General features: G+C 45.0%; 8 protein-coding genes across 8 annotated transcripts; 3 read left to right on the forward strand and 5 right to left on the reverse strand.

Annotated features, from left to right (window-relative positions):
* Nucleotides 1–281: 281 nt before the first annotated feature.
* Nucleotides 282–3,600, forward strand: IL334_000157 (elongation factor G, mitochondrial; the record flags this gene model as incomplete). The annotated part of the gene is made up of 10 exons (XM_062931943.1): nucleotides 282–577; nucleotides 663–705; nucleotides 784–1,199; nucleotides 1,310–1,465; nucleotides 1,530–2,052; nucleotides 2,127–2,225; nucleotides 2,295–2,438; nucleotides 2,568–2,867; nucleotides 3,037–3,403; nucleotides 3,503–3,600. The coding sequence occupies 10 exons, from the start codon at nucleotides 282–284 to the stop codon at nucleotides 3,598–3,600; spliced, it is 2,442 nt and encodes an 813-aa protein (XP_062787994.1).
* Nucleotides 3,601–4,627: 1,027 nt separating this feature from the next.
* Nucleotides 4,628–6,272, forward strand: IL334_000158 (uncharacterized protein; the record flags this gene model as incomplete). The annotated part of the gene is made up of 5 exons (XM_062931944.1): nucleotides 4,628–4,923; nucleotides 5,018–5,322; nucleotides 5,432–5,844; nucleotides 5,991–6,132; nucleotides 6,265–6,272. The coding sequence occupies 5 exons, from the start codon at nucleotides 4,628–4,630 to the stop codon at nucleotides 6,270–6,272; spliced, it is 1,164 nt and encodes a 387-aa protein (XP_062787995.1).
* A 217-nt stretch (nucleotides 6,273–6,489) lies between these two features.
* IL334_000159 (uncharacterized protein) lies at nucleotides 6,490–7,883 on the reverse strand (the record flags this gene model as incomplete). Its single annotated transcript, XM_062931945.1, has 2 exons — nucleotides 6,490–7,732; nucleotides 7,792–7,883. 2 exons carry the CDS (start codon nucleotides 7,881–7,883, stop codon nucleotides 6,490–6,492), a joined length of 1,335 nt encoding a protein of 444 aa, XP_062787996.1.
* A 1,295-nt stretch (nucleotides 7,884–9,178) lies between these two features.
* On the reverse strand, nucleotides 9,179–10,597 carry IL334_000160 (glutamine synthetase; the record flags this gene model as incomplete). Its single annotated transcript, XM_062931946.1, has 5 exons — nucleotides 9,179–9,556; nucleotides 9,618–9,782; nucleotides 9,851–10,153; nucleotides 10,215–10,360; nucleotides 10,513–10,597. The coding sequence occupies 5 exons, from the start codon at nucleotides 10,595–10,597 to the stop codon at nucleotides 9,179–9,181; spliced, it is 1,077 nt and encodes a 358-aa protein (XP_062787997.1).
* Nucleotides 10,598–12,309: 1,712 nt separating this feature from the next.
* On the reverse strand, nucleotides 12,310–14,304 carry IL334_000161 (uncharacterized protein; the record flags this gene model as incomplete). Its single annotated transcript, XM_062931947.1, has 4 exons — nucleotides 12,310–13,180; nucleotides 13,241–13,512; nucleotides 13,577–13,852; nucleotides 13,918–14,304. The coding sequence occupies 4 exons, from the start codon at nucleotides 14,302–14,304 to the stop codon at nucleotides 12,310–12,312; spliced, it is 1,806 nt and encodes a 601-aa protein (XP_062787998.1).
* A 1,180-nt stretch (nucleotides 14,305–15,484) lies between these two features.
* IL334_000162 (uncharacterized protein) lies at nucleotides 15,485–16,607 on the reverse strand (the record flags this gene model as incomplete). Its single annotated transcript, XM_062931948.1, has 3 exons — nucleotides 15,485–15,684; nucleotides 15,813–15,966; nucleotides 16,029–16,607. 3 exons carry the CDS (start codon nucleotides 16,605–16,607, stop codon nucleotides 15,485–15,487), a joined length of 933 nt encoding a protein of 310 aa, XP_062787999.1.
* Nucleotides 16,608–17,364: 757 nt separating this feature from the next.
* On the reverse strand, nucleotides 17,365–19,944 carry IL334_000163 (uncharacterized protein; the record flags this gene model as incomplete). Its single annotated transcript, XM_062931949.1, has 8 exons — nucleotides 17,365–17,539; nucleotides 17,613–17,855; nucleotides 17,917–18,290; nucleotides 18,348–18,440; nucleotides 18,495–18,724; nucleotides 18,767–19,299; nucleotides 19,472–19,699; nucleotides 19,805–19,944. The coding sequence occupies 8 exons, from the start codon at nucleotides 19,942–19,944 to the stop codon at nucleotides 17,365–17,367; spliced, it is 2,016 nt and encodes a 671-aa protein (XP_062788000.1).
* A 309-nt stretch (nucleotides 19,945–20,253) lies between these two features.
* On the forward strand, nucleotides 20,254–26,287 carry IL334_000164 (uncharacterized protein; the record flags this gene model as incomplete). Its single annotated transcript, XM_062931950.1, has 12 exons — nucleotides 20,254–20,584; nucleotides 20,635–20,910; nucleotides 20,959–21,687; nucleotides 21,758–22,447; nucleotides 22,530–22,774; nucleotides 22,855–22,971; nucleotides 23,021–23,165; nucleotides 23,215–23,541; nucleotides 23,592–23,945; nucleotides 24,000–24,056; nucleotides 24,106–24,220; nucleotides 24,277–26,287. 12 exons carry the CDS (start codon nucleotides 20,254–20,256, stop codon nucleotides 26,285–26,287), a joined length of 5,397 nt encoding a protein of 1,798 aa, XP_062788001.1.
* Nucleotides 26,288–26,296: the final 9 nt, after the last annotated feature.

Genomic DNA, 26,296 nt, shown 5'->3' on the forward strand with positions numbered 1-26,296 from the left:
GGCGAACTCTGAGACTAAGCACAGACTCGAAAAAGGGGAGGACCAATTAAGTAATATCGTACCTATATGCAATATGTAAAATGTCACGTGATTTACCAATATGGGGCATCGGGAAAGAATAGGAACGATTGTTCCGACGAGAAGTTCAAAAGAAATGAAATTCAGACTTTTTTTACAGAGGTAGATTGGAATTTGCGAAAGATACAGTTATAACCCATTTTGATTGCCATCCACCTATTGGTCATCGCATAACGCACAAAAAGACATCGAGGTTCCAAACGATGTCGTCTCTTCCTCGACTTGCTTCTCGAATCCGATCTCCCATATCAACTTCACCTTTAATACGACCTGTTGTCCTCGCGCGAAAACCGATCTTATCCCCTTCGACCCCTGCCATAGCGACATCGCCTCTGGGTAAAACGCGATCTTCCACCACTGTAGCGTCCAAAAGATCTTTCTCGAGCACTTCCAGAGTGAAAGATGAGGAGAAACCCAAAGAAGAATGGCCGGAAAGAGTTTTACCTGTGTTGAAAGACAGTGATCTGAAAAGACTGAAAAGGCAACGAAATGTCGGAATGTGAGTATAATATCGGTCATTAATTCGAGGAGGGAAAGGCGAAACAGCGTTCAATTTAGCTGACCATGAACATTTTGTTCTTCAGATCTGCTCATATCGATTCAGGCAAAACAACTTTGACTGAAAGAGTGAGTCTAAATACTTTCATCGGTCGACGTTCAACGTTCTTTGCCAAAATAATTCCTAATCATGATTCTTCATTCTAGATCTTGTATTATACAGGACGAATACGAGATATTCATGAAGTAAGAGGTAGAGATGCAGTCGGAGCTAAGATGGATTCGATGGAATTAGAGCGTGAAAAGGGAATAACAATTCAATCAGCTGCAACGTTCGCAGATTGGGTTTCACCACCTCCACCTACAGAATTAGCTGAAGGTTCAACTTTATTCGGTACAGCTACGACATCCAATGAAGGTAAAGAGAAATATTCGATAAATATCATTGATACACCAGGACATGTAGATTTCACGATTGAAGTGGAACGAGCTCTTAGAGTTTTAGATGGTGCTGTATTGGTTTTATGCGCTGTATCAGGTGTACAAAGTCAAACTATAACAGTAGACAGGCAAATGAGAAGATATAATGTACCTAGATTGGCTTTCATCAATAAAATGGATCGGTGAGTGCACTATAACAGCTCCCAGACTTCCAGATGTTGACAACACATCCATTTCCCGATTTGTATACTTACTTTGCATAATCGGATTCACTGATATTCGACAATTGCAGAGCCGGATCGAACCCTTTCCGAGTCATTCAACAACTTCGATTGAAACTGAAGATGAACGCTGCTGCCCTGCAGGTACCTATCGGTGCCGAAGGAGATTTCTCTGGTGTAGTCGATTTAGTCAGGATGAAGGCGTTGTACAATGAAGGTGTCAAGGGGTATGCTACCGTTTACTCTAGCATATCGTGGTCGAGTTTAGCTGATATTGATTGTGATCTTTAGAAACCAAGTCGTTGAGACTGATGAGATACCAGAATCAGTTCGAGCTTTAGCAGAAGAGAAACGAGCTGAGCTCATCGAACAACTCTCAGAAGCCGATGAGACGTTATGTGATCTGTTCCTGGACGAATCACCAATCAATGAACTCGATATCGCACAAGCACTTCGAAGAGCTACTGTTTCGTTAAGATTTACTCCCGTGTTTATGGGTTCCGCAATCAAAAACACTGGTGTTCAAGCTTTGTTAGATGGTGTATGTCAATACCTACCCGATCCAAACGAAGTCCACAATCAAGCTCTTGATGCTGCTTTACCATCTCATGCACCCCCCGTGCCATTGGTCCCTGCTGCGGAAGCACCTTTGGTCGGATTGGCATTCAAGTTGGAAGAAGGAAGATATGGTCAATTGACTTATATGAGAGTATATCAAGGTGAACTCAAAAGAGGAAGTGTAATATACAATGCTAGAACAGGTAAGAAAGTCAAAGTGCCAAGATTGGTGAGAATGCATTCGGATGAAATGGAGGTATGTATAGTTCCCTTTTCAGGACTATTTCCCCAGTTGATGTCAAACTGATCATCTGTTTTCACCGTAAAAAGGATGTAGAAGCTATTGGTGCTGGTGAAATTTGCGCGATGTTCGGAGTAGAATGTTCTTCAGGAGATACATTCACAGACGGATCAACTACTTTCTCAATGGTAAGCTCAGCATGTCTTGTTAGCCTTGTTCGAGATACCCGTAAGCTAATTTATCAATGAACTGATCAGACATCCATGTTCGTCCCTGAACCTGTTATTTCGCTGTCTATTAGACCGGAAGGAAACGAAACTCCCAACTTCTCTAGAGCATTGAATAGGTTCCAGAAAGAGGACCCTACATTCAGAGTGCACGTGGATTCCGAGTCGCAAGAGGTGAGTCCATTTGACCGGCTTTTCAAAATACGTAACTGGCATTTGGGTGTATTCGCTTCCGCCATACACTTCGTTCTTTCCGCGTAATGGCCATGGTGATCACAAGCTGATGCCATCTACCTGCCACAGACAATCATTTCAGGGATGGGCGAATTGCATCTTGATATCTACGTTGAGAGGATGAAGAGAGAATATAACGTTGCTTGCGTTACCGGTAAACCAAGAGTAGCATTCAGAGAGACGATAACGGAAGAAAGTAAATTCAACTATACGCATAAGAAACAATCAGGTGGTTCGGGTCAATTCGGTAGAGTCATTGGAAGATTGGAACCCATGGAAATGGACGCAGATACGAACAAGGATACTGCATTCGAAAATAGAATTATCGGTGGTAATATTCCTAATCAGTTCATACCTGCAATCGAGAAAGTGAGTCTTCGGTTTGTTCACCATCAAGTGAATGGATGGGTGTGGAGGTAAAGGAGCATATGTGTGGTTTGGTTGGAAGACCTGTATCACTGGTGGGAACAGAAACGAAGAGTATAGTGAAGATGATGGAAACCGCATCGAACACATACTGATATTTACGAATTCTTAGGGTTTCCAAGAAGCCCTTGATCGAGGTTTATTAACTGGACATCCTATCTCTGGTTGTCGTTTCGTGTTAGAAGATGGATCAGCTCATTCTGTCGATTCCAACGAATTGGCATTCAGATTAGCTGCTATTGGAGCTTTCAGAGAATCTTTCCAAAAATCTAAACCTGTAATCTTGGAACCTGTAATGACGGTAGAAGTCGTTGCTCCTATCGAATTCCAAGGAAACGTTATTGGTGCTCTAAATCAAAGGAAAGGTACAATCGTCGATACAGAAATAAGAGATGATGAGTTCACTCTTACTGCTGAAGTAGCCTTGAATGATATGTTTGGTTACTCAAGTCAATTGAGAGGTATGACACAAGGTAAAGGTGAGTAAATGTTGTTTTCAGCTCAAATCGCAAAGCACCATACAGTTTCAATTTAGCATTGTCATGCTGATTTATATGTTTTGCAATCCGGGGAAATAGGTGAATTCTCGATGGAATATAAGAATCATCAACCTGTTATGCCTAACGTACAGCGAGATATGATGGAAGCCTTCAGGAAAAAGCAATTGAGCAAGTAGGGAGTAGGAGTAGGAGTAGGGAATATAAATCTTCTGGAACATTGAGGATGACAGAGGCTCCCGTGTAGAGAATGTTTCATTGGAGATTAGGTGAAACAGCAGATGTCACGACAAGTTCACGTTTTGAAAAGCTCTTTAGGCTATAATTTTCGCATTCCTGTCACATTTTGACAAACTTAATATTCTTCATTTCCAGGTTTTGGATTGACTTTGATTTGTATCTTCTTGCATAGATAGTATATATGGTAGAATCAACATTTTTTGCATAGCATTAGTTTTCGGTATTAGTATATAGGATATATGACATCTCCCTCCTCAGCTCGATTTGTTTTCTGAATGATTGGCTTTCCCTTCAATAGGACACGAAGCGAGAATGATGCATGGTAGAGAATAGTACACGCTGACGAAATGATTTTCGCAGCTCAGTCAGACATGGGATTACATTCACCAATTGAGAAGGCTCTATATCTCTTCTGGTAATCCGAATGGCGAATGAGTCATTTGAAAGCAGATATGAAGTAATAGCAAGCTGAAACAAAAAAAATAAAAACTGACGAGACTGGGATTCGAACCCAGGCCCCGAAGGACTGCCGAGGATGATTAGCTTATAGGGGAAATCTTCTCCTTAAGACAGCATGTTAGACCGCTCCATCATCTCGCCACACAAAAAGGGGTGTGTGCCAGCAACATATAGCGATAGCGATTTTGGCCGTGTTTACTGCGATGTCGCATCGCATTCTGCTTTCCTATCGTTTTCTATTTGAACACAATGCATACCTGATCTCATCTGTACCAACAGCTTTCTTCATTGAGAGGGTTATTTGGTGGTATATCACAAATCAACGGATTTTCGTAGATTTGGACTGATGACTGGTACTGTAAATTAGTAAATATCTTATTTCGTTGCGTCACTCGAGGTTTCGTACAACTTCCTAAATTTCAGATTTCTACTTCTTCCAGATCCTCAACGTATCTTACCTAACAGTCTTGGTTATTGCCAGCTCATCATACAACTCAAAACTTCATCATGCTATTAGCGAACTATGCTTCGGACTCGGATTCGGATGATGGATCGGACAATGAACCTACTTTACCGACCACCAAAACGTCGACTTCCGCAATTGCCAAACCGCCAATCAACATAAATACAGTAGTCTCAAAACCTGTGGTTGGAAAAGCAAAAAAACCTATAAAGATCACACTTGGTCTACCGAAATCGGCTGGAGACGATGTCAAACCTGTCAGTGGCCAAGATGAGGAGGACGGTATTTCAGATGGAGAGAGGGAGAGGAAGAAACCAAAGATTGCGGGTGGGAAAGGAGGGTGAGTTAATTTATTTTCAATGATGCAAAGTTCAAGAGAATGTGTGATGCCTTGCAATGTAACCACTTTAGATGTACTAATGAAGGTTTATTAGATCATCTTTACTTGGAATGCTCCCTCCTCCTAAACGTAAACTACCTTCTGCAGCAATATCGAAAGGATCGAGTCTGAAAGTAAATAAATCAATGGCAAACTCGGCATCTTCATCATCTGCTTCTCCATCAATAAATGTGCCTAAGCCGTTGTTGGCGAGTACAAAAGCATCTACCTCGATTACCAATAAAATCCTGAATGAAGATGATGATGATGAGCATGACGAGAAATTCTTACCTCTCAGTTTATCTAAAAAAGCTCAGGCTCAAAAAGGCAACCAGGAAGAATTTGACTTATTTGGATTATGTACGTCTTTTCTTGCTGGGCCAGCCCTTCCTGATACTATGGCTCGTATCTCCATGACATCCGTCGTCGTTTCTTATTGGATGATGAACTAACTCGGATGTTGCTGTAGCTTTGGCCTCAGCAGTACCTCCAATCTCATCTGTCGCCTCGTCATCATCATCCTCATCAGTCAAACCACCTTCAATCTCTTCCGCTCCCTTAGCACCAGATTACGTACCTCCTGAACCCACATCCAACGATCCTTATCCTGGCTATTATCAACTTCCTTCAGGTGAATGGAGAGCATATGATCCTGCATATTACACGTCCTTCTTCTCTTCTTCCAGCAAGAATGGTGAACAACAAGATGAAGAAGATGACGGTCGGATCGGTAAACATTGGAAGGACTTTGATAATGGTCGTTATGGAGGAAACGTAGTTGAAATAAGCGCTATGAAAGGCCTGGAAGAAGCTAGAAAAGAAGAAGAAAGGAGAAATCTTAGTAAAAAACCTAAATTCCAAGATGATTCTTTCGAATACAAAGTGAGTCATATCGTCATCCTCTGCCTCCCTGTCCATCACTCCCTTCACCTCAGAGTATCGTATTCGAAGCATAAGCCGAGGTCGTGAATCCAACGTGTATGAATCTATATGGTTCTCTGCTGACATCTCGTTCCGAACCTTGATAGCCACTCGGTCAAGTCAAAGGTCTCGCTTCGCAAAGACATCAACTCACATCATTGCTCGATACTGCTTATACTCAACGAGAAGAATTGGAGGATCGTATTGCTCAAAACAAGAAGAACATGCGTATGGCAGGAACAAAGTATGGTGAGTCTACTCTTGTTTTCACCTTCAATAATCAAATCCCTAGACCAAGCGTTCGTCGTACTGTCAACTGGTCCAATAACGTGCTACTGAAATATCAGGTAGAACGGTGCTAATTCATGATTGTCTCTCCAGGATTCTGATCTGAAACAGCCTTGACCGCTGACATTTGTTCGTTCAATCATGTTGTGAATGCAAAGCAAATTGTAGTTGTAGTGGTAAATACATTACTCTGTGGCGTGAAAGCCTACAATTGACATTCATTTCTTTTCATGATTTATTACAACGTCCATGTACAGTATAAATTGATGTCAACCTTTTACAACATCCAACAGAAGATCTTAAGTATTGAGAGTCTTTTTAAGACTCTTTACGATCTAGTTCAATACCTTTACGGTCTAATTCCCAACCGCCTCTCTCTTTGATCACGCTCCATACCTTTTTCCTGACTCTTGCCACATCAGCCACGCGACCTCTGGCTTCTTCCAATCTCTCCTTATATTCATTGCAGTCAGCTAGCAATTCGCCTATCCTTTCCAGAGCGTCATCGACTGCACGGCACTGGTTGGTCATGTCGAGGTTATACTTGATGACCTGCGGGTGTAAGCTGTGTCCAGGTGGATAGTGAAATCCTGGATGGGCAGGATTGGGAACAGCTCGTAGTGTGATCCCGTCAGGACGAGTGAATAATCTTTGTAAGGGGGTCGGAGTAGGTTCAAGTTCCTTGGGGATTGATGGTCCAGCCACTTCGGCCGGTGTAGCCATATAAGTAATTGATGGTGGTGGAAGTGACGATTGAGGTCCATTTGAAGGTGTACCGATCAGCTCTTGGGTTACCCGCCACAAGTTGTCGGTATCGGAAATATGAGGAAGGGGTGGGACGTGATTTGGATCTCGAATAACAGGATTCTGGGGTTGATCAGATTTAAGTGCTTCTCCGTCGCCATTGATTTGTGCCGATTCCCCATTTAGATGATGGAGTTCAGTTTTGGGAATCAACGGAACGTCCGATTGTAGCAACCTTACGACATCCCTTAATCTACCTAAAGCCTGCATGAGAGGCTTTTCGCCCTCGAGGAGTTCTCCAGCAGTGCGCTGAAGTCCAGTTTCCATACTGTCGTCACCTAAAGTATGCCTCATAGAAGGACTAGTCAAGATATCCAGGTAAGATCGAGGTAAAGCGAGCATGGGAGCTAGTTTGGTCGTCGACATGGGAGGAGATGGACTTCGAAGATGAGGTAATACGAAATCTGGTTCAGTCGCTCTTTTTCGCTTTCGATTTTTCCTTTTCGTTTCAGCGTCAAGGATGTTCTGAGGTGGTTGTACCCCAACTTCAGTGGCCGCCTCAGGTAAGAGTTGTTCTAGGCACAGCTTGAGTCGTCTGCGAACCAGTTTGTCCGCCTTCGCGTCGTCATATTGAGGACCCCAAGCGAAAGCTTTACCGCGACGCATCAAGCGTGCAGATGGGTTGAGCTTGTTACCGGAATTGGTGAGAATATGGCGGTGCGCAGGAGTGATTGAGTCATCGGACGAAGTAGAAGATGAGGCAGAGGGGGAAGCGGGAGCATCGTAATATGCGAGTTTATCCATGGACGGTATAGAACTAGACAAGGTGATTTGTCAATGGCGGGGAAAGCGGTGTTGCCATTTCCGACTACTCACTCTAGTAAGTTTTGGTTGACTGGCTTCCTTGTACTCTGATGACCTCCCAAAGGTCCGTATCTGGAGCTGTGATGTGACGATTGAGGTGGCATCATGGATCTGAAATTGGCTCATATGTCAGCGCCTACTTCAATGACGAACGACGTTTGCATTTAGATCAGATGAGAGAAGGGAGAGCCATCATACAGCAGTTGGATAAAAACTTTCTAGTCAGTCCCCGAAGGGTCCTACATATGCTTGTCATGGTTTTTATGTATAATCATAGGCGAGTGAAGAGGGACAAAACAACATTGAAGCAAAAGCAAGAATGGATCTTATAACAAGAAAGGGAGCGCTAATTACGAATAAGTTTTGACTTACTTCGATGAGAGGTATCACCCCTCAATTTGTCCTACCAAGAGGTGCTATTACATCGGCAGTGAAATCAGCATTGCTGTCTTCTTGTATTGCAAATTGTTGTACGGCGGATAGGTATGTGAGTGCATCATACTATAGGGAGAGATTGTCAGCTCAGATCGTGCAATTGACTATATGACAGGAAGCCGACTTGCAATTTGGGCTGAACAGGTGGAGCCAGCGATGGGAAAGGAGAAAGGAAGCGAAGCACTCTGTCAGAAGGATGTTCCCAGTTTGTGACAAAATGTTTACTCACTATAGTTAAGATGAGTCGTCTGCCATCCCGAAGGACGTAAATCACGAGTAGCGATTCTTTTTTCGTAATCATATGCGTGGGAAGCGGTAGAAAGATGACAAGGCATGGGTGTCTCATGAGTTGAAGGGAATGACATGAAATGACTCACCAAGTAGCCCTGGTTGAGCTTGATCACTGCTATATGCGCATGTATGATATGAGAAAGATGATAGTGAACAGAAGAGGGGAAGAATTGAGAAAGATGAAGTTGTTTTGTAGCTGTTTCGGTAGCTGACGTCTGACACTGGCTAGCACGCGTCGGCGTTTTGTTCCGGGGTTATGGCGGATAATGACAATCAGTAGAGGAATGTGGCACTTTCAATATCCCGTCTATCAATTCCGGAGAAATTCGATTGATTAAGGCGACTTCTTTGTTATCTCGAATTGAAGCGGGTTACAAACATCAAGAGAGCAATGATCAGAAGACCAGAAATGCATGACTGACCAGTAACTACTACTACTACCTAAGTTACATAATCCCGCCTCCTCTTACCTCCCACCGCCTCTCATCTCGCTCAACGCATCTACCAAAAAAGCCGCTAATATGAACAAAATGAAAGGATTGTGAGAATTATGTCGCGTGGGGGATGTTTCAATTTGATAAAATCAAAAAGTAAGAGTAAAAGTATAAATTAGATTTTTAGGACAACTTGATAAAAAGGAACAAATATAGGGACAGAGGGGTAATTCAAACGTCTAGTTGTTGAGAAGGGTGGTCTCACAGAGGATGGCGGAGACTCGGTAAGGGTCAACGTTGGAAGCGGGACGTCGATCTTCGAGGTAACCGTAACCTTGAACACCAACGTGTCGAGGAATTCGAATGGATGCACCTCGGTTGGCAACACCAGCGGAGAATTGAGTCATTGACGCTGTCTCGTGTTTACCGGTTAATCGTTGATCGTTGTCTTCACCGTACACAGCAATGTGTTCGAGATGCTTCTTCTCAAGCTTCTTGATAGCATCCTCAATAGCGGCCATACCTTTACCAGGGGTTCGCATCTCTTTGGTGGAGTAGTTGGAGTGACAACCAGCACCGTTCCAGTCTCCCTTGAGAGGCTTGGGGTGGAGAGAGGGCTACATGGCAAGAACGGCTCAGTATTGGCATTGACCGTTGCATGGACATTCTCAAGCTCACTTTGATACCCCATTCCTCACCGATTCTGAGAAGGAGGAATCGAGCCATCCAGAGATGATCACCCATATCAATACCCTCACAAGGACCAACTTGGAACTCCCATTGAGCAGGCATGACTTCGGCGTTGATACCAGAGATGTTTACACCGGCGTAAAGACATGCTCGCTGAACGTCCAATCAAATCAGCACATGATATGTAAGAAGGTCAACTTGATATAGCGAATTTCACTCACGTAGTGAGCCTCGATGAAATCACGGGCGAAGACTCGACCGGCACCGACACCACAGTAGTAAGGACCTTGGGGACCGGGGAAACCGTTCTTGGGCCAGCCGAAGACTTGTCCATCAGCGTCGAAAAGAGTGTACTCTTGTTCAAGACCGAACCAAGGCTCGTGAGATTTACAGTCATCCATGACCTTCTTGCAGTGAGATCGGTAGTTGGACTTGTTGGGTGTACCGTCGTTGTCGTAACATTCACAGAGGACAAGAATGTTAGCACCACCTCGGAAGGGGTCTTTGAAAATGGCAACGGGTCGCTATACGCGCATAAAAGTGTCAGCTATGCGGATATGTACGCAGCAATCTTATTTCACTCACGAGGAAGACATCAGAGTTGTCGCCAGGAGCTTGACCAGTGGAAGAACCATCAAAGTTCCATTCCTTAAGATCTGAAACGGAAGAAGGAGCCTTTTCGAGGGTCATGGTCTTACATCGGAGACCACCTTCACCGTCAATCCAGATGTCTATGTAGAGCAACGATAACGAAAGAATGATGAAAGGAAGACGAGAAAGCCGTTTTCGTATGATTAGCGTCTTATTACCTATGACATGCGAGAAAGAAGAGGATGACATGGGTGGCGTATTGAGTGAGGGGGCTAGACTATAAGATACGTACATTCGGCTTGAATCTTTGAACCTTGGTCAAGGGCAAGATAAGGAGCGAGGAGGTCAACTCGCTTGGTAGCAATTAGGGTAGACATGATGATTCTGGTCTAACTGAGAAAAAGAGATAGAAAAGACTGTCGTATGATAAAACGATAGGTTGGTTGTATTGGTCAGATTAGGAATGGACCGAGATTGGCGATTTTTTTGATGAAAGGGGTTTTTATGTTGGGGGTTTTAGGAGGAGAAGAGATTGGGAGATAAGGTGATTGAGGGTGATTTTCAGAAAGGAAGAAAGAGAATGGATGAGGTTACGAAGATGTCGAGGTATGCAAGGATGAGATGGATGGAATGCAAATGAGATTGAAGAGTGGATGGCGTATAAGTTCCAGGGTGAGTCGTTGTAATATTTATTGTATGGTCACGAGATGCAGTGTATTGGGATGGCGGCAGGCAAGCGAGGTTGAGAAACGCAGAAATAACGAGTCAATTTCCGAAAAAGGTGATAAAACGAGATATTTCCATTCAACCCGTCAGCATTTCCAAAGTCTCTTTTTCGGCTTTACCGTTGCAATGCAATGCAGATTGTTACTCACAAATAGAATGGAAAGAAACTGTTGATGTTCAAACAACTATGAGTTGTTGATGATGATGATGAAAGTATAAATGATAAATGAAAGAGCAGAAAGATGGGTTTTTACGTATGAGAACTATATCTGGTGGGGAAATATGGAATGTTTACATTGACCAATGATATGCCTGATATCAAAGCACCCCCCTTTCACGTTTTACGGTCTCTCGGGATACTTCTTTCTTTATCCCCTTCGTCGGTGTTGTAATTTTTCCACTTTCTTATTGTTTTCTTATCTCTCCAAGCGTACAACCAGAGCATCAAAGAGTGATCGTAATCCTTCCTTTGAAATGACAGCTTCTGTACAGCTTCCATCTGCTGGCTGATTGTCAAGTAAATGCTCTGATACGCAGCAGTGACAAAATGCTGTCAAATTTCAGCTCAAATCTTCCCCAAAAATTCAGGATAATTGAAGAGGGAAAGTACCGTATCCTTCCGCACATTTGCCTTTTCAAGTAAAATTGGTGAAATCTCGGTATAACTAAATGCATACATCTGATTGGCTCTAAGGACAATAACCCAATAAAGAGGCCGGTATTACGGTCCGAGGCGGAAATCGTCTCTAGGTTTGACTCATTTCAAAAACCGGTTGCTGAGTTCTTAGCAAGAAGATCGCTGTGACCGAGTCGTGTTCGATTTGGCATGGGCCAAGGCTGTTTTCACGTTGGAACCCTCTCAAAGGTGCTCGAGACTTCTTGCGCAGCTCTAACCGTTGTGAACGGTCTGTTATCGCTATGTGATCTATTCAATCTCTGATCAAGTCAAACTACCGTTGACGAGGTGTACAGAGATAACAATAAGCGGGACTTCGATTGCGTCCAAGTTGTATGAGCACACCAAAGATTATCGGGCATCACCGTGAGATAAGGACATGGTCTTATCGTGAATGAAGCTCAGACATTGATCAACAGCTTCATCACACATCTGACTTCGAACGTGATGCGACAAGAGATAACAAACAATTCTGCATATCTTATCAAATCCACCGGGGGCTCGAAGGCAAATGACATTAGATACAGACCATCTAAGGATCAAATACATATTAGATTACTGATCATCACAATCACAATACATCGATACTCCGTTCCTTTGACACGCTTATCGCTTATCAAAAGTCCCAATCCGCACTTGCATCGACATCAGTCATCTAATCCGCTTATCTATCGTGAATAGAGCAGATTAGAGGATGACTTGAACACTACCGATATCGGTGTGAGCAAATACTCTTGAGTGACCAGGAGGTGGGGGAGGTGGATGATGAGGGCCACCTGGACCTCTGTGAGGAGGGTGAGGAGGACCTCCTGGACCTTTGTGTGGTGGGTGTGGAGGACCTCCTGGACCTTTGTGTGGTGGGGAAGGTGGGCCTTGAGGACCTTTATGACCTTTATGACCTTTATGAGGTGGACCTTGAGGCCCATCCTCTGCGATATCTAACCAGTCTACCTCGATCTCGTCCTCGATCTCGTCTCTCTTCCCTTTTGAAGGGGGTTCCTTCCTCTTAGGGGGTTCTTGACCATGAGGTCTTTTGAAACCTACTAAACCTTCTTGGAATCCGCCAGTTTCGGAGGTACCTTCTTTTAGCACGTGTTGAGTCTTGTATTTCTCAGGCACCTCAACTTCGTACTCGCCAACGAAAGTACCGATTCGGTAGAATCCTCTAAAGTTCTCGGCGTGTTGGATCGATACGTTGTTGGTTTTAGTGAAAGATCTGATAACTGAAGAAGTATAATTACCTTGAGATAAGATAGTGAGATTGACTGAACCAGTCGTGGAGAAAGCACCGATAAATACAGGTTCAGGGCCATGATGAGGGTGTTCGGGTCTCTTGGAGAAAAGTGAAGCGAGCCATGATCGACTTTTAGGAGATTTGTGATGATCATGCCGTTGTCCTTTATGCTTGTGCTCGTGTTTCTCCTCTTGGTGATGATGATGATCATCATGCTTGAATTTGTGCTCTGGACGATCGATAGCAGACTCGTTCTTGTGAGGTGGACGATGGTGAGGACCATTCCAGGGAGGAAGAACATGAACTCCAGCTTTAATATCACCACTGATTACACAATCAGTTTCAGCAGACTGTCCAGAGACCATGGATCAAAGATTGACTTACGTGATAGTTTTCAGAATCAAAGCTTTGGAGACATTGTAAGTTCCGCCAACAGCACCGGTGGTGGTTTCCAATTCAACCTTACCTCCCTTGAGAGCGGGAACGTTGATATCACCTGATTCTGATTTAAGAGAAAGGTGTTTGAAAACCACGTCTTGAGCGGAAGAGTCGAGGACAAAGTTGAGTGTTTTGGTTGAAGTGACCGACAAAGACGAAATTTTGTTTTTTCGAGCAGGGAGGATTATGTGAACAACGTGTTCGGCCAAGTCTTCGGACTAGATACATAGACGATCATCAGCCTTTACACCGCATGTTAACTGCACATGCTTCGCAACGTACGTTGATGGTCAACTCGTTTGCCCATTCGTTGTGCTTCATCTCGACACCTTGAACGTCGTTCTCGAAAGTGGACTCAACGATGACCGCCGTGGGGGCATGTCGTTCTCCTTGTGACGAAACATCACTTCTGGAAACGATGACGTTTCCATGGAGACCATTGAAGTTGATGTTGAAGGCATTTTTCTTGTTGAAGGGAATAGCGAATGATGCATTGGCCGTTCTTTGTTCATCTTCGATGTTCATAGCATCGCCATACGCGGTGGGGATGATAGTGAACTGCGCCCGCAGCACGATTAGCAATGTTTTCTGGAGATACTGGTGTAACAATTCGGCAAACTCACTTCTTCCTTTTGGGTGTCTTTCATCCCGTTACAAGGTCTGACTTCAGACCAAGCATCATGGTCATGAGAGTAAGTATGGTCGTTGATTGAACCTACGTCTTTAAACTCTCCATGTTCATGTTTGTGGCCATGTCCCCGTCGACCACTAACGTGTTTGCCGAGTTTGGTAATGGTGACGAAACTGAAGTAGAAGACGATCAAAGCTAGTAAAGCTTTTCTAATCTTCGATACGTTTCTGTGGTTCTTCGCTTGTTCAGGTTGACCAACGATCAAACCGATCGATGCGGGATGATAGACTTTCGAATCAAACTCATCCGATTGCTGTCGAGGATCATCCGAGTATTTCTCATCCGTTGGGATGGGATGATAAGTGGGTAGAGCAACCATTCTTAAGATTGCAAGAACAGGTTGGTCAAAATAAGATGAGAAGTAAAAGAAAACTTCTTCCTGTGAGAATATATCTCGATGGTCCTATTTGTTTTGAATCGACGTGCAAAATATAGGTGACCTGGAGAATATTCGGATCGCAGTGTTGATATCGCGTGATTCACTGCGCTGATACTTGTATTTTTATGACAGTTTTACAGTCTCACCTAGAAAAAGGAAAGAAATTCCCAATTCTCGATGTTGACCAGCTTGGTAAGGTTATGACTCCACTTTCGCAGGCGTATTTTTCGTTATTGGCCGAATTCCGTAATCACTTTCAGACAAAAGACAAAAACAACTGAATTTCAACCGAATAAAGGCTTTCGGATTGCGCCTTCTTCAGTTAAAGGAAAAATTGCTGTGGACTTATTTCAAGCTGACTGTGCAAGAACAAATGGCTGAGAAACACTGTTTATATGAGATAAACAAAATCAACTGCGGACTACACAGACTTGGAACGCAGTCTCAGTAAAGCGCAGCGCGGGTACACTGCAATCAGCGAAGTCAAATTGAATTCTGACCGCAGTTCCAACTTAAGGTACATTACAAGGACTGCATTTCGGCCGAGGAATGTGGCAGCACATCTTTCGGTAAACTTAGCTGCGACAAAGTGGAAACTCACCTATATCGCCGAATGCATATATGCCTTTGAGTTCATTTCAATTTAGTTCATTTCAATTTCATTGGCCCTGGCTGTGAGACACCTCGACAAGGTTGAGCAAGTACTGCAGGATATCAGATAAGATAGCGGTTCATCGGTTTACGATTTCACTTAAAACGACATAAGAAAGGTTACGTGGAGGTTTCGATTCCGATATACAACGAGGGTACATAGCGACATAAACGATAACTTATTGTCGCTTCATCTGCGCCTCAAGAGGCACAGGATGTGGTGCTCCAAAGACTTGTATCAAGATAAATGGTAGAAATGGATCCTGTATGGACGGCGATCAGTCATATGGCTGTGATCTGCTACTGAGCGCGACCATCCCTCGTACGATGAATGAATATACCAAAGACATAAATACTCGCATCACTCATACCGATTGCTATACTACAAAGGCCTATCCTACAAAAACCATATGCAACCTCAACACTAAGAGTTCGGCACTGAGCAGAATCTTCGACCCACTGTAATCAATTAAGAAGAGCAGGCACCGGATTTGCAGTAACCGTTAGAGTTGACAATGGTGTTGGGGTCATCTTGACCTCCCCAGTTGTCGTTGTTGTCGGTGCTGACACATGTGGAGTACATGGCACAGGTGAGAACACCATCGGTGTGTTTGGGAAGGTAATTCTCCTCCTCGTTGACATCGTAGTAGGTATTAACAAAGACACATCCTGTGAAAGAAGACAAGGTCAGCTTAAGTACTCGTTGAAGAATGCCAAAATGCATCGGTGTATTGAAAGACATGAGAATCAAAATAGGTGAATAACGAAAGAAAGGAGGACCGGAATGTCAGACTCACCTTCAATTTGGTCACAAGCAGCGAGACAGTCGTCAACGGATGTAGAAAGAGTGTAGGTCATGTATGAAGCATCTTGAGCAGCGGCACCCATGGTCAAACCGGCCCAGACACCGTTGGCAGCAACTCGGGTGTAGTTTTGGTATTGGACTTGGTACTGTGTTGAGATGAGTCAAAATCAGTCGAGGATCTCAGGATGGTCAACACTGATGAACTTACAGACAAGTCGCAGACTGGGTACGAAAGCGGGTCAACAGCTGAAGCTGAAGCCGAAGGAGCTGCGGAAGCTGGGGTGGCAGAATCCGCGCTAGAAGCAGCAGGAGAAGCAGCAGCGGAAGAAGCGGCACCAGCTGCAGATGAGGAAGCAGAAGAAGCTACAGGGGCAGCAGCGGATGAAGAAGTGGCACTAGCCTTGGCAGCAGAAGACGAGGTAGACGTCTTAGGGGTACTGTAACCCCATGGGAATTTGTGGGGGGGGTTACACTTCTTGGGAAGGTTTGTCTTTTTGTTGCCACCGTTACAAACATTGTATCGTCCTCGCGAAGAGGTTGAGCATCGGACTTTGTCGTAAGAGTCGGCATAGGGGATTTGCTTCCAGTACTTGTTGTTGGAGGGCTTGTTGGAGGAACAGAAAGAACCAGGAGAAGAGTTGGACTTCCAAGGGACACCAGAGGCACCGTAGTTGGCCTGGTTACACAAGCTGGTGGATCTTTCCTCGACAGCTAAGGCTTGGACACCTTGGGTAGCAAGGAGGCCGGTAGAGGCAACGAGGGCAATAGTTTGGATTGAGAAGAACATGGTTGTAAAGAATACGAAGAGGTGTTCGGTGGGGAGGGTTGGTCGGGAGAGGGGAGGTGGGCAAGTTTGTGGATGCGAAGGTTGTTGTGGGACTCGGTTGTGAGATTGTGGGTGAAGAAAGAAGAGTCGATTCTGGGGGGATCAAGGGGGTTTATATATCTTTTCGAACAGGGGGAAAATGCCATCTCAAGGCAGACGTGTGCAACATGCGGATACAAAGGATGTAGATCTCTGTCTCAGACACTTCATCTTTCACATTTTCACCTGCTTCTGTCTGAGGTTCTCCCCCTGATTCATTGAATTGAGTGGAAAAGAAAAAGAATTTAGACTGCTTCCATCAGACACCGGACGCCCGGGTTCCTGAACGGGATCACACTGTTATTAAAGATTGCTTGTTCATCGATCGCAAAGCGCTTTCAGCCCGACATTCCGCTGCATAGGATTTTCCCTAAGCTGTTTAAACTGGACTGAAAAAGTAGGCATAACGTGACTGACGATCCCGAACAAGCGCAATTTGTTTAGGCAAGAAGATCTGCAGCGAAAGAATTGTTTGTCTGGACGGGTGAATTCACCTGATTATTACGGTAAATGTCTCAATGTCTTCCCGGTTCCCCATTGAGTTTCACCTTATGAAAAGAGATCGCTCAGGCACACGGAAGTGTTACGGCATCCCAGGCTAACCTTGTGCTGCCCCTGAGCAACAACCGCCCAATCACCAAACCAAGCGACATTTGATACATGCGGATCGATAAATGTGTTACGTACCAGATAAAGTGAGCATTTGCACCACCTCATCAATCCAATGATGCAAATCTCCATCGAGACGAGAATCGTACCCGTTCAATTTTAAGCTGTCACTACCTGAGATGTTTGTTTCACCTGAGTAGACAACGTTACACAGGATGGAATGAAATGGAGGAGGTAGCGAGATTCTGGATCATTCGATTAGTCAGCACAATCAGTGTCTTACCGTCTATTAGGGTCGGGCTTGCGTGTGTGACTCACCTGAAAGACCCTTTCTGGCCAAGGTGCATAACTCCTTCCAATTCATCTAAAAATAAACTGCTTGAGATCGAATGATCCGGTATTTTGTTCCGGATCTCCGACGTTACCCAGCGAAGCAACTGAGTTGCAAGCTCCGTGGATAAAATATGAGAGAGCTCTGCGGGGTTTGAAACTTCAAAGTTGGCGTTGCTCAGCCTCACATTCGTCTTGAAAGGTGCAGTAGTGCAGATTCGGATGCCAGGGCTAGAAGATCGCAGATGTAAGATCTGTCATTACAATCAATGAAAATAGAGCACACGCTTACCATCCGCTCAATTGGAAAGTATGAACTTCACTTAGGGTGTCCGCGTCCACTCTCCCTAACAACATGTCGTAAATAGCTGCAGACGATGATTCGCTAGCCGACATGCGTCGATCAGTTACGATGATCAGACCGGCTGAAGTGAAAGTCTTAGCGAAATTTTCGAATGTGGAGTGAACTACATTGCACAATTGGCGATAACTCAATGCGTGGATGATGGGAGAAAGTAGAATTGGGGCATTTAAGTCGGAGTGAATGGGTGAGACCAGCTTGGCTTTGCGATGACGATGAAGGTTGATGAGATTTAAGCGGGCTGAGGATACGATAACATCACACAGAGGAGAGACAGGCGTTGAAGTAGAAATTCGAGTATCAAACTAGTATCAAGACCACTCAGCTAATTACATGTGCTTGTTCGTTGCTTAAACACCTACCAATTCGAAAGTGAGTGTATACTCAGCCACCGACAAAGATATTGATTGCATATCAATTTCGCTCTTCTTCAATCGAGATGCTTCATATCGAAGCTACAGGTAACTTCAGCCCAACTGCCCGTATAGTACTCATCGCAAATGACTCACTTGACTGAAAAGATCCTCGTCGAATGCTTCCATTTGGGCAACTTCCATCTGGGTTTTAACATCACGTGCAGTCTCTTTACTATCGGGCGTGGACCCCACCATCGCACCGGAGATATCTTTGAGTGTTACTCTCAAACGTAAGTGAGATCGTGCACCGAAAGTTAGAGCATCCTCCTTCGTTGGATCGAGATCAAAAGCAGCAAGGCTTCGTGCCCTTATCGCTCGCGGAGCTACGAAATCAGCATGTTCATTGAATTGTACAAAGCACTCACCCTCGTCAATGGCATACGGTATGATGATGTCTTTGGATTTCTCCCCGTCCTGCATTGTTCGGCCAAAGTCAGGCTTTGGAACAACAGCCCATCGATTTGTCCCACCATTTCCGTTTCTCAATATTCCTACATCTTCCCAGAACCTCTCGCTAGCAACAGCCATCATTTGTAACTCAGAGACCGCTGAATCGATGAGAGATGAACATTCATCTAGAGCTCGCTGCTTTGCTGCCAGGACGAGCTCCATTTCGTGCACTTGCGTGTAGGTGGGCTTGACTGGCATTGAAGAGGGGGTTACCGAAAAGGTTCCAGGAGGAAGAACGGGAGGCTCCATAGAGATGGACGTGGGTAAGGAAGATTTGGCATCCGCTTCGTTTACTCTTACAGCAGCTTTGTTTTTACCCCTCTTTGGACCGGCATTCGGAGTAGCTGCTTTTTGATTGAGAGTTGGAGGCGCTTGATTTGTAAAGCCTGATGATGCTGAAAGAGTTTTCGCCAGCTCCAGAACAAACCAGAGTTCATTTCGAGCGGCACTACCAATATGATTAGCCTGGAAATATGTCGATTCACCATCGATATACAGATTGTATCTGTGAATACTGGCACAGCTCGCCAGGACCATACGCATCTACAACCCATGTGATACACGCCCAAGTCATGCAGGTCATACTGTCACATCGGCGTTGAGAACAAAGGTATGCTCACTTGAGTGATTCGTGCACGTCCGTTCGCAGTTGATCCATTTCGTTCCTGCTCATCATCTTGAATGGGTCCCTCTCTTTCTCAACCGGGTCTCCATCTTCACGTTCTTTTACTGCACTCTCGAAAAGTGCTGATTCTTCCAATTCGGTCTCCTTGATATCGAGGAGGCCATTCGGGTACTCGTTCCACACTCTCTCCAATTGCTCCGTAAGGTGGTTGTTGGTCGTCTTTCTACGAAGAACTGCGTGTCAGCATATCACCAACCTCGAGATCGCTTGATGCGACGTCATTGAAGTTATATATAAAGCGACAAGTGAACATCATGGAAGGACCTACTCTTCGTCGTAAAGTATGTTTCCATCAGCCTCAATGGCTCGTACTTTTCGTTTGCCCAGACCCGCATCTAGAGTGACCGGGTCCAATGAGAGCCGTACATCAACGAATGGCGATTTCGTCATCACTAGTGAGCCATTCATGGCACCGAATTACGCCGTAAGGAGCGGCTGAAGATTTCCGAGTGAACGAGAAGAGTGAGCAGAAAGAGAATATATGATGTTAACTTTCACAGTTGAATCGTGATATCGAGTCATAAAAGCTGTGACATCACCGTTTAAATCTACGTTTGAAGTTTAGGCGATTTGTTTCTCATTTGCATATGGTCGATTGGCATTGTAAACAAAGACATAGATTCTTACTACACATCTGTAGAACCCCATCACCTTTCTTGCTGGATAACAAGCCTGTCTGAAGCATGGTCTGACCTGTATTTCACTGAGTCGTTCATTATGAGCATCTCAGAACGGGTCAATCTATTGCTCCTGATCGAGTTGGCCGCGGTAGTCATCGCCGCTTCGGCTTTCTTGTTTTATTGGAATCGACTATTCGGATCCATCGTAGCATACTTCATTCGACTGTACACCTGGAGGAATTACAACGCTCATATAATCATAGGCTCACTTCAGATTGCACCCATAGCTGGACGTATATCGTTTAGGGATGTAGAATATCACTCCAGTAATCTCTCGGTCAGAGCCTTGCACGGACACGTCACCTGGAGGTATTGGAAACTTAGAATTAGGCATGAGACAGATTCTGAATCTTTTAACCCCAAACGAAGTGAGTACCTATATCTGAGGAGGTGGACACTGTCACTGATGGTGATCCAGACAAATTGCCATGTAGGATTACTGTTTTCGCAGAGGGGGTCGAGGGGTTTGTTTACAATCGTACACCAGCTTATGACGCTATTGTCGAGCGCATGAAGAAGCATGAGAGGGACGAGTCCGGTTTCAACGATAAGAAATCTCCCCGAACATCTGATGATACCAATACGGATAATGATTCAACTTTGAGATCTAGACTGAAGAAGGTGACGAAGTCATCAGTCACCGGCAGTACATCTACCAACGCTGCAACATCGGAGAATGGACTCGCTGCGCATCGTGAGTTTGACTTCCGATGAGAGTTTGCGCTTATTTCTTCGCTTTCAGAATATCCTCCGGAGTCTGATCATCACAATCTTAATTTACTCAAGCCAACTGTTAAACCCGCCCCAGAAGGTGTCAATTGGTTCCGTGAAGCTCTTCCTCTTGACATTCGGATAGGTACTGGATCCATCGTGTTGGGCAGTGATGCGACACCCATGGTTCTCATTGGTGATTTCAAGCGGGCAGAAGGTACACTTGAAGTGACAGATTCCCGTTCCTCGCTTGATCTGTACAAGATGTCAGCCAATCTTATATTTCATCACGCAAGCGTTCTTATGCGCACCAATGTTGACTATTCTGGACCTCTTCTGGCTCATGGAAAAAAAGTGTATGACGAATTGCTGAAAAGAAAGCCTGATCTGACTTCAAAACCGCCGTCCGCCCTATCCGTATTCACAGGTTTCCAACTCTTATCGAAACAATTCAAATTCTTGTATAATTCCAAATTCTCTACTCCTCCAGTAGCTGGTCTACCAACAGACAAGATTTGGAAAGGACTCGCCCGGTATCGGGATCTAGAAGATGGAGAAACCAAAGGACCGAAGCGCGAGGAAAGGGAATATGCCAAGGTCACCAACCTGCTAGAGACTCGTCAGCTTGAATTCACCTATTACGCTGACACTCCTGGATTGGTACCTCATCCACCTGAAGCGCCTTATGTCGACGACCAAGACCAGGTCGGGAATGTTGATCTTCCGCCAGAGTATGGCATAGATATTGTCATTCACAAGGGTAATATAAAATACGGGCCATGGGCTGATCAGCAACGGTGAGTTGTTTACTATGTAACATCGCTGACCAGACAGAGAGGCTATTCAACGAGCTTTTGCCCCTTCCTTGTTCTTCGATTCTGAACCAAAACCTCGCCTTCGACCGGGAGATACCCGTATGCACACCACCTTAATACTCCATCTATCGCTGGAGGATGAAACTGTCATGCGTATTCCTACCCGAGAGCCGTCCAAAGACTGGCAGTTCGACAATGCTGCAGTAGATATGGAGCGAAGATATGGCTGGCTAGATGTCGTAGTAGGACCGAACTCCGCAATATCATACACTCAAGACCAGGTTGCCACTCAGCAAGGATACGACTCAATATTGGTGTTGCAGCTAGATTCATTAGGGATCAGCTCAAGTGTCAATCTTGATACTTTCATAAAGGCGAAGACTTGCAAGGTAAGCCACTTACTCGAGAGATATTCGCTGAATATTCAGCTATCCATGACTATGCCTACACCTCTGGAATGGGATGCGCAACGAGACTGGGGGATGGATGTTACGCTCGATATGCCCTCAATCAGTCTGTTGCGGGATCACGTTACTCTGATATCCGATCTAGCGAAAGATTGGAGCTCCGGAGCATCAGTAGGGGATTACCATCACTTTGTGCCTAACCATTACAATTTCCGAGTTTCTCTCATCAATTACGCCTTTCATCTGTATATCAACGACTATAATATTGTTGATGCTCCATGGTCTAGGGATTCTAATGGTGAGTAAGGCGTGCTTCGGATAAAGCTGATTAATAGCTTTCATGGATGTGTATGGGCCTCGAATGGATGCATACGTCGCAGTCACTTCTACTCAATATCGTCCGGAATTCTCTATTGTACCATTTAGTGTCAGCTTGGACGATGCTAAGGTGGAGTTGTGTGTGCCAAAATGGGACACACACCGAGCTTTTGGGCCAGACGCTTTTGAAGTGGGCAAAATTGGTAGTATAAAGGCGAAAGGGTCGTATTTGTATTATTCCGTCCCAAGACCTGATCATCAGGAGACGCTAGATCTACATCTCGAGGTAAGTCAAGCTTACAAAGAGGTGAGCTGATCAGCTCGTAGGGCAAGCAAGTAGTCTTCAAAGCTCTTGGTTGGGTTCTACGAAGACTGTTCTGCGTCAAGGATAATTACTTTGGCTCATTCACCCAATTCCGAACCATGCAAGAGTATCTGGAAAAATTCGACCATGACCCGGTTTCAGTCGGTGATCCTGTGGAAGAAAAATACAGGCCGGGGAGGGTAAGTCATTACGTTTATCAAATAGGTGAACGCTTATGAGATCGGCTAGTCTGACCCCTTTGCGGTCATCGTCACAATGAATGTTGAAGATTCTCTCATCCTCATGTCTGATGGAATATACGATTTCGATGCAGGGCTGGTCATACCGGTTCCTCAGATGCAAATGAATCTTAAGTCGGTGGAATACTTCATGGGTAAGTACTACCCTACGTCTGCCACGACATCGAGCTCATTTGCTCTCAGAACTATCCCTTGACGTGACACCAACGTGCATTACTGCCTCTCCCGAACTGAACAATATATATGCACAAGGAACCGGTCCCAAGGCGACCCCTTCGGACGTCATTTTCATTGAGGGTATCGAGGTCAAAGCCAATAGACTCTTTGGTCCCAAACCACTTGCTACAACTTATCTATGTCTTTGGGAGATCGCGATTCCGAAGATTTCTGCTTTCCTGGGTCCCGATCTGTTAGCCAATCTGCAATCTGCAGGAAGAAGCATCGGATACACGTTCCCTGATATCGATAACAGTCCGGCTGACATTTATGTACCCAAAACGTACCCAGATGGTATGTCCAAAGTCGTCATCCTCTTTCTATATTGCTGATGACAAGTGCAGTCACGTTCCTCAAGGTCAAGATAGACGAGTTGATCGGTCTGCTTACTGCTGATCACAACGCCATCTCATTTGAAGCTTCGAATGGCCTCTCGCTCGACACCAGTACTTTGGGAGCCCATTGCTACAGCTCCATGTTGGCTTTCGTGCTACCTACTCTCCGATTCAACGTCCTGGAACGTGACGTGAAGAAAACCTGGCGTTCGGTTGCAGCTGTGAACGCCGACGCCATCGTGGATGTATACAAAGCTCCTAAGGGATGGAAGGGAGCCGTAGCTCGACAACAGGAATTCTTAAGGCAGGAGGATGCAGAGACTGGTAGAATTTGGTACATGTACCAAGAGGTGAAACCAAATCGTAAGGCAACATGAATATGTAACGAGATTACGATGACTAACAATGGCAATGTAGAGGAATACCATATAGATGGTCTGTACGTTCCATATCCTATGGACCAAGCAATCGCAGGTAAGCTACCCATCCACTCTGTCGTGGGGTGTCACTGAAGATGCAATAGACGACAAGTGGATTGAAGAAGAATCCGATCGGTCTACCTTGACTTCTGAGGATGCAAAATATGGTTCGTCCTCAGCTGATTCAAGCGAATCAGAAACACCTTACAATGACTTCGAGTAAGTGCTTTGCTTGCGGCTATTCGAGGTCATAGAAGAGACTGACGAATAGCTAGCCGAATGCGCCTAAGGAAAAGGAGATCAAGATCATTCGCTACCGCTCGTGAAACACCTGACACGTCTTCTGCTGGTGACGAATCGGACTCGATGTCCAGTACTACATCTGGTGGAGCGTCGGCTGCTTCCGGGGGAGACAAGGACTTGGGCGACATGGCCTCTATTATGGCTGCAAAGTTACGCGGGTTCCGCTCTGCTCACACCAAATACGAACCTCTTCCAGCTTCATCCACAAAGCTCGGATCAGATGAGCGAGTCAATTCTGCACCTCGCAGACCAGTCGAAGACGGAACTATCGTTAGGATATCAGGTCAAGCAATCAACTTAGACTTGACCCCACCGTCCGCACTTGTCGTATCGAACATTCTTACTGGGCTATCCACGGGCAAAGAAGGGCATGCGAAACGGCTGGATGCTTTGCTCATTGGCCATCTTGAAGCAGCGGAGAGCGAGTCGACCATCGTTGATGCGAAGATTCTGGATGTACGATTACCAACAATCACCGTCAGGCTATCATCTGGGCAGAAACACGCATCTTCTCTGTTCACTCAACTGACGGATCTCAATTGCAATCTTTATCACTACGCCCCACGGGGTAACACGTCGGTCCTGGATGTTGCGTCTTCAATATCCTCCATCACAGTGGTCGGCTCCACTTCAACTCTACCCGACATCTCGATAAATGATGTATCCGAAGTCGACGAACTTTCCGGCGACGGCGTACCTTTATTCAGGCTTGCCGTTCGAAACCTAGTGGTCGATCTACATAAAAGCCAAGGACTACGATTACACAACAGAATTTCGAATACCTCACTGGATATGGTTACAGCTAGTATCAATACTATGTCATCTTTGATCAGACCTTGGCAGCTAGCGATACAAAACATCTGCAGTAGTAAGCCGTCAGCCAATGCAGACGCTAGAATGTTGTACACAATAATGAAGAGGGTGGTCGAGAATGGTTACGACACCTATCTCCCAGCTTTTGCTTTCGAAAGAGCCTATGGGCTGCACGTTCAGGATTTTCGAAATATCCGAACTCAGACTGGATGGTGGTTGTTGGCTCGATTCCGCGAATGGTCCAGAAGGATGCCGGCGGAGCAGTCAGTGGATGATGACATATCTCTAGAACAGATGGCGGACTATGTTGTGGCACAGCTGTGCAAGGTAGAAGACACTGTGCATGGAGCAGAACATATCATTAGAGGACAGCATTTCATTCAAAGTGTCTTCGGTCCTGTAATAAACACGGCACCGAACAAGAAAGATCAAGCTAAAGCAATGGACTTATTTCTCTACTCCGAGAATCTACGAATCAAACATCACGGCTATTCCATCATTTCCAAAATTGTCAATACCAGCTACATAAGCATCAAGAAAGCCTCACTTGGTGGCTCCCAGATCTTTGGGAAGGCGGATGATCGACCCGTATCTCAAGTGCAAGCGATCGCTGCTATTGGCGAAATCAGCACCCGATTTCATGACAGTATGTTCCCCCTTTGTCGGGATATCTTAGATGTCCTGCCACCTACAGCTTCGAAAGAGGCGCCTGTCGATTCGTCTGCCAAAGAGGAAGGGTCGACTCTTGTCATCAATGGGCAAGTCGATGTCATAGATATTAACATGATGGGTGGTGATTTAAGACTCCACTTTGGGATGCAACAATCGCAGCTTACCCAACTAGCTCGAGAAAGCTTTCACCAGCACAATCAACCTCCCCACAAGTCCTCCAAAATTTCTCTGAATACCACATGTAATATGATTGAACTGTCCTTACATCAGGTCGATGATCAGACAAATTTATCTGGAAACTCAATGGACCGGGTCATCCTCTTACTCAAAGCTGAAGGTCTGAAAGCTCTCCTCGATAATTATCAAAGCAACCGCAAATTATCAGCACCAGAGGTCAAGGTTTTGCTTGGGTTGAAAATGTTAGATCTTGACTCTAGACCCCAATTGAGAGCTTTCCATGCTTTTGTGCAGGAATGGAAAAAGAAAGAGCTTCCGTAAGTTTCGCTG

This window comes from Kwoniella shivajii, chromosome 1 (genome assembly GCF_035658355.1).
Source record: "Kwoniella shivajii chromosome 1, complete sequence".
In the NCBI taxonomy this organism is placed as follows: domain Eukaryota; kingdom Fungi; phylum Basidiomycota; class Tremellomycetes; order Tremellales; family Cryptococcaceae; genus Kwoniella; species Kwoniella shivajii.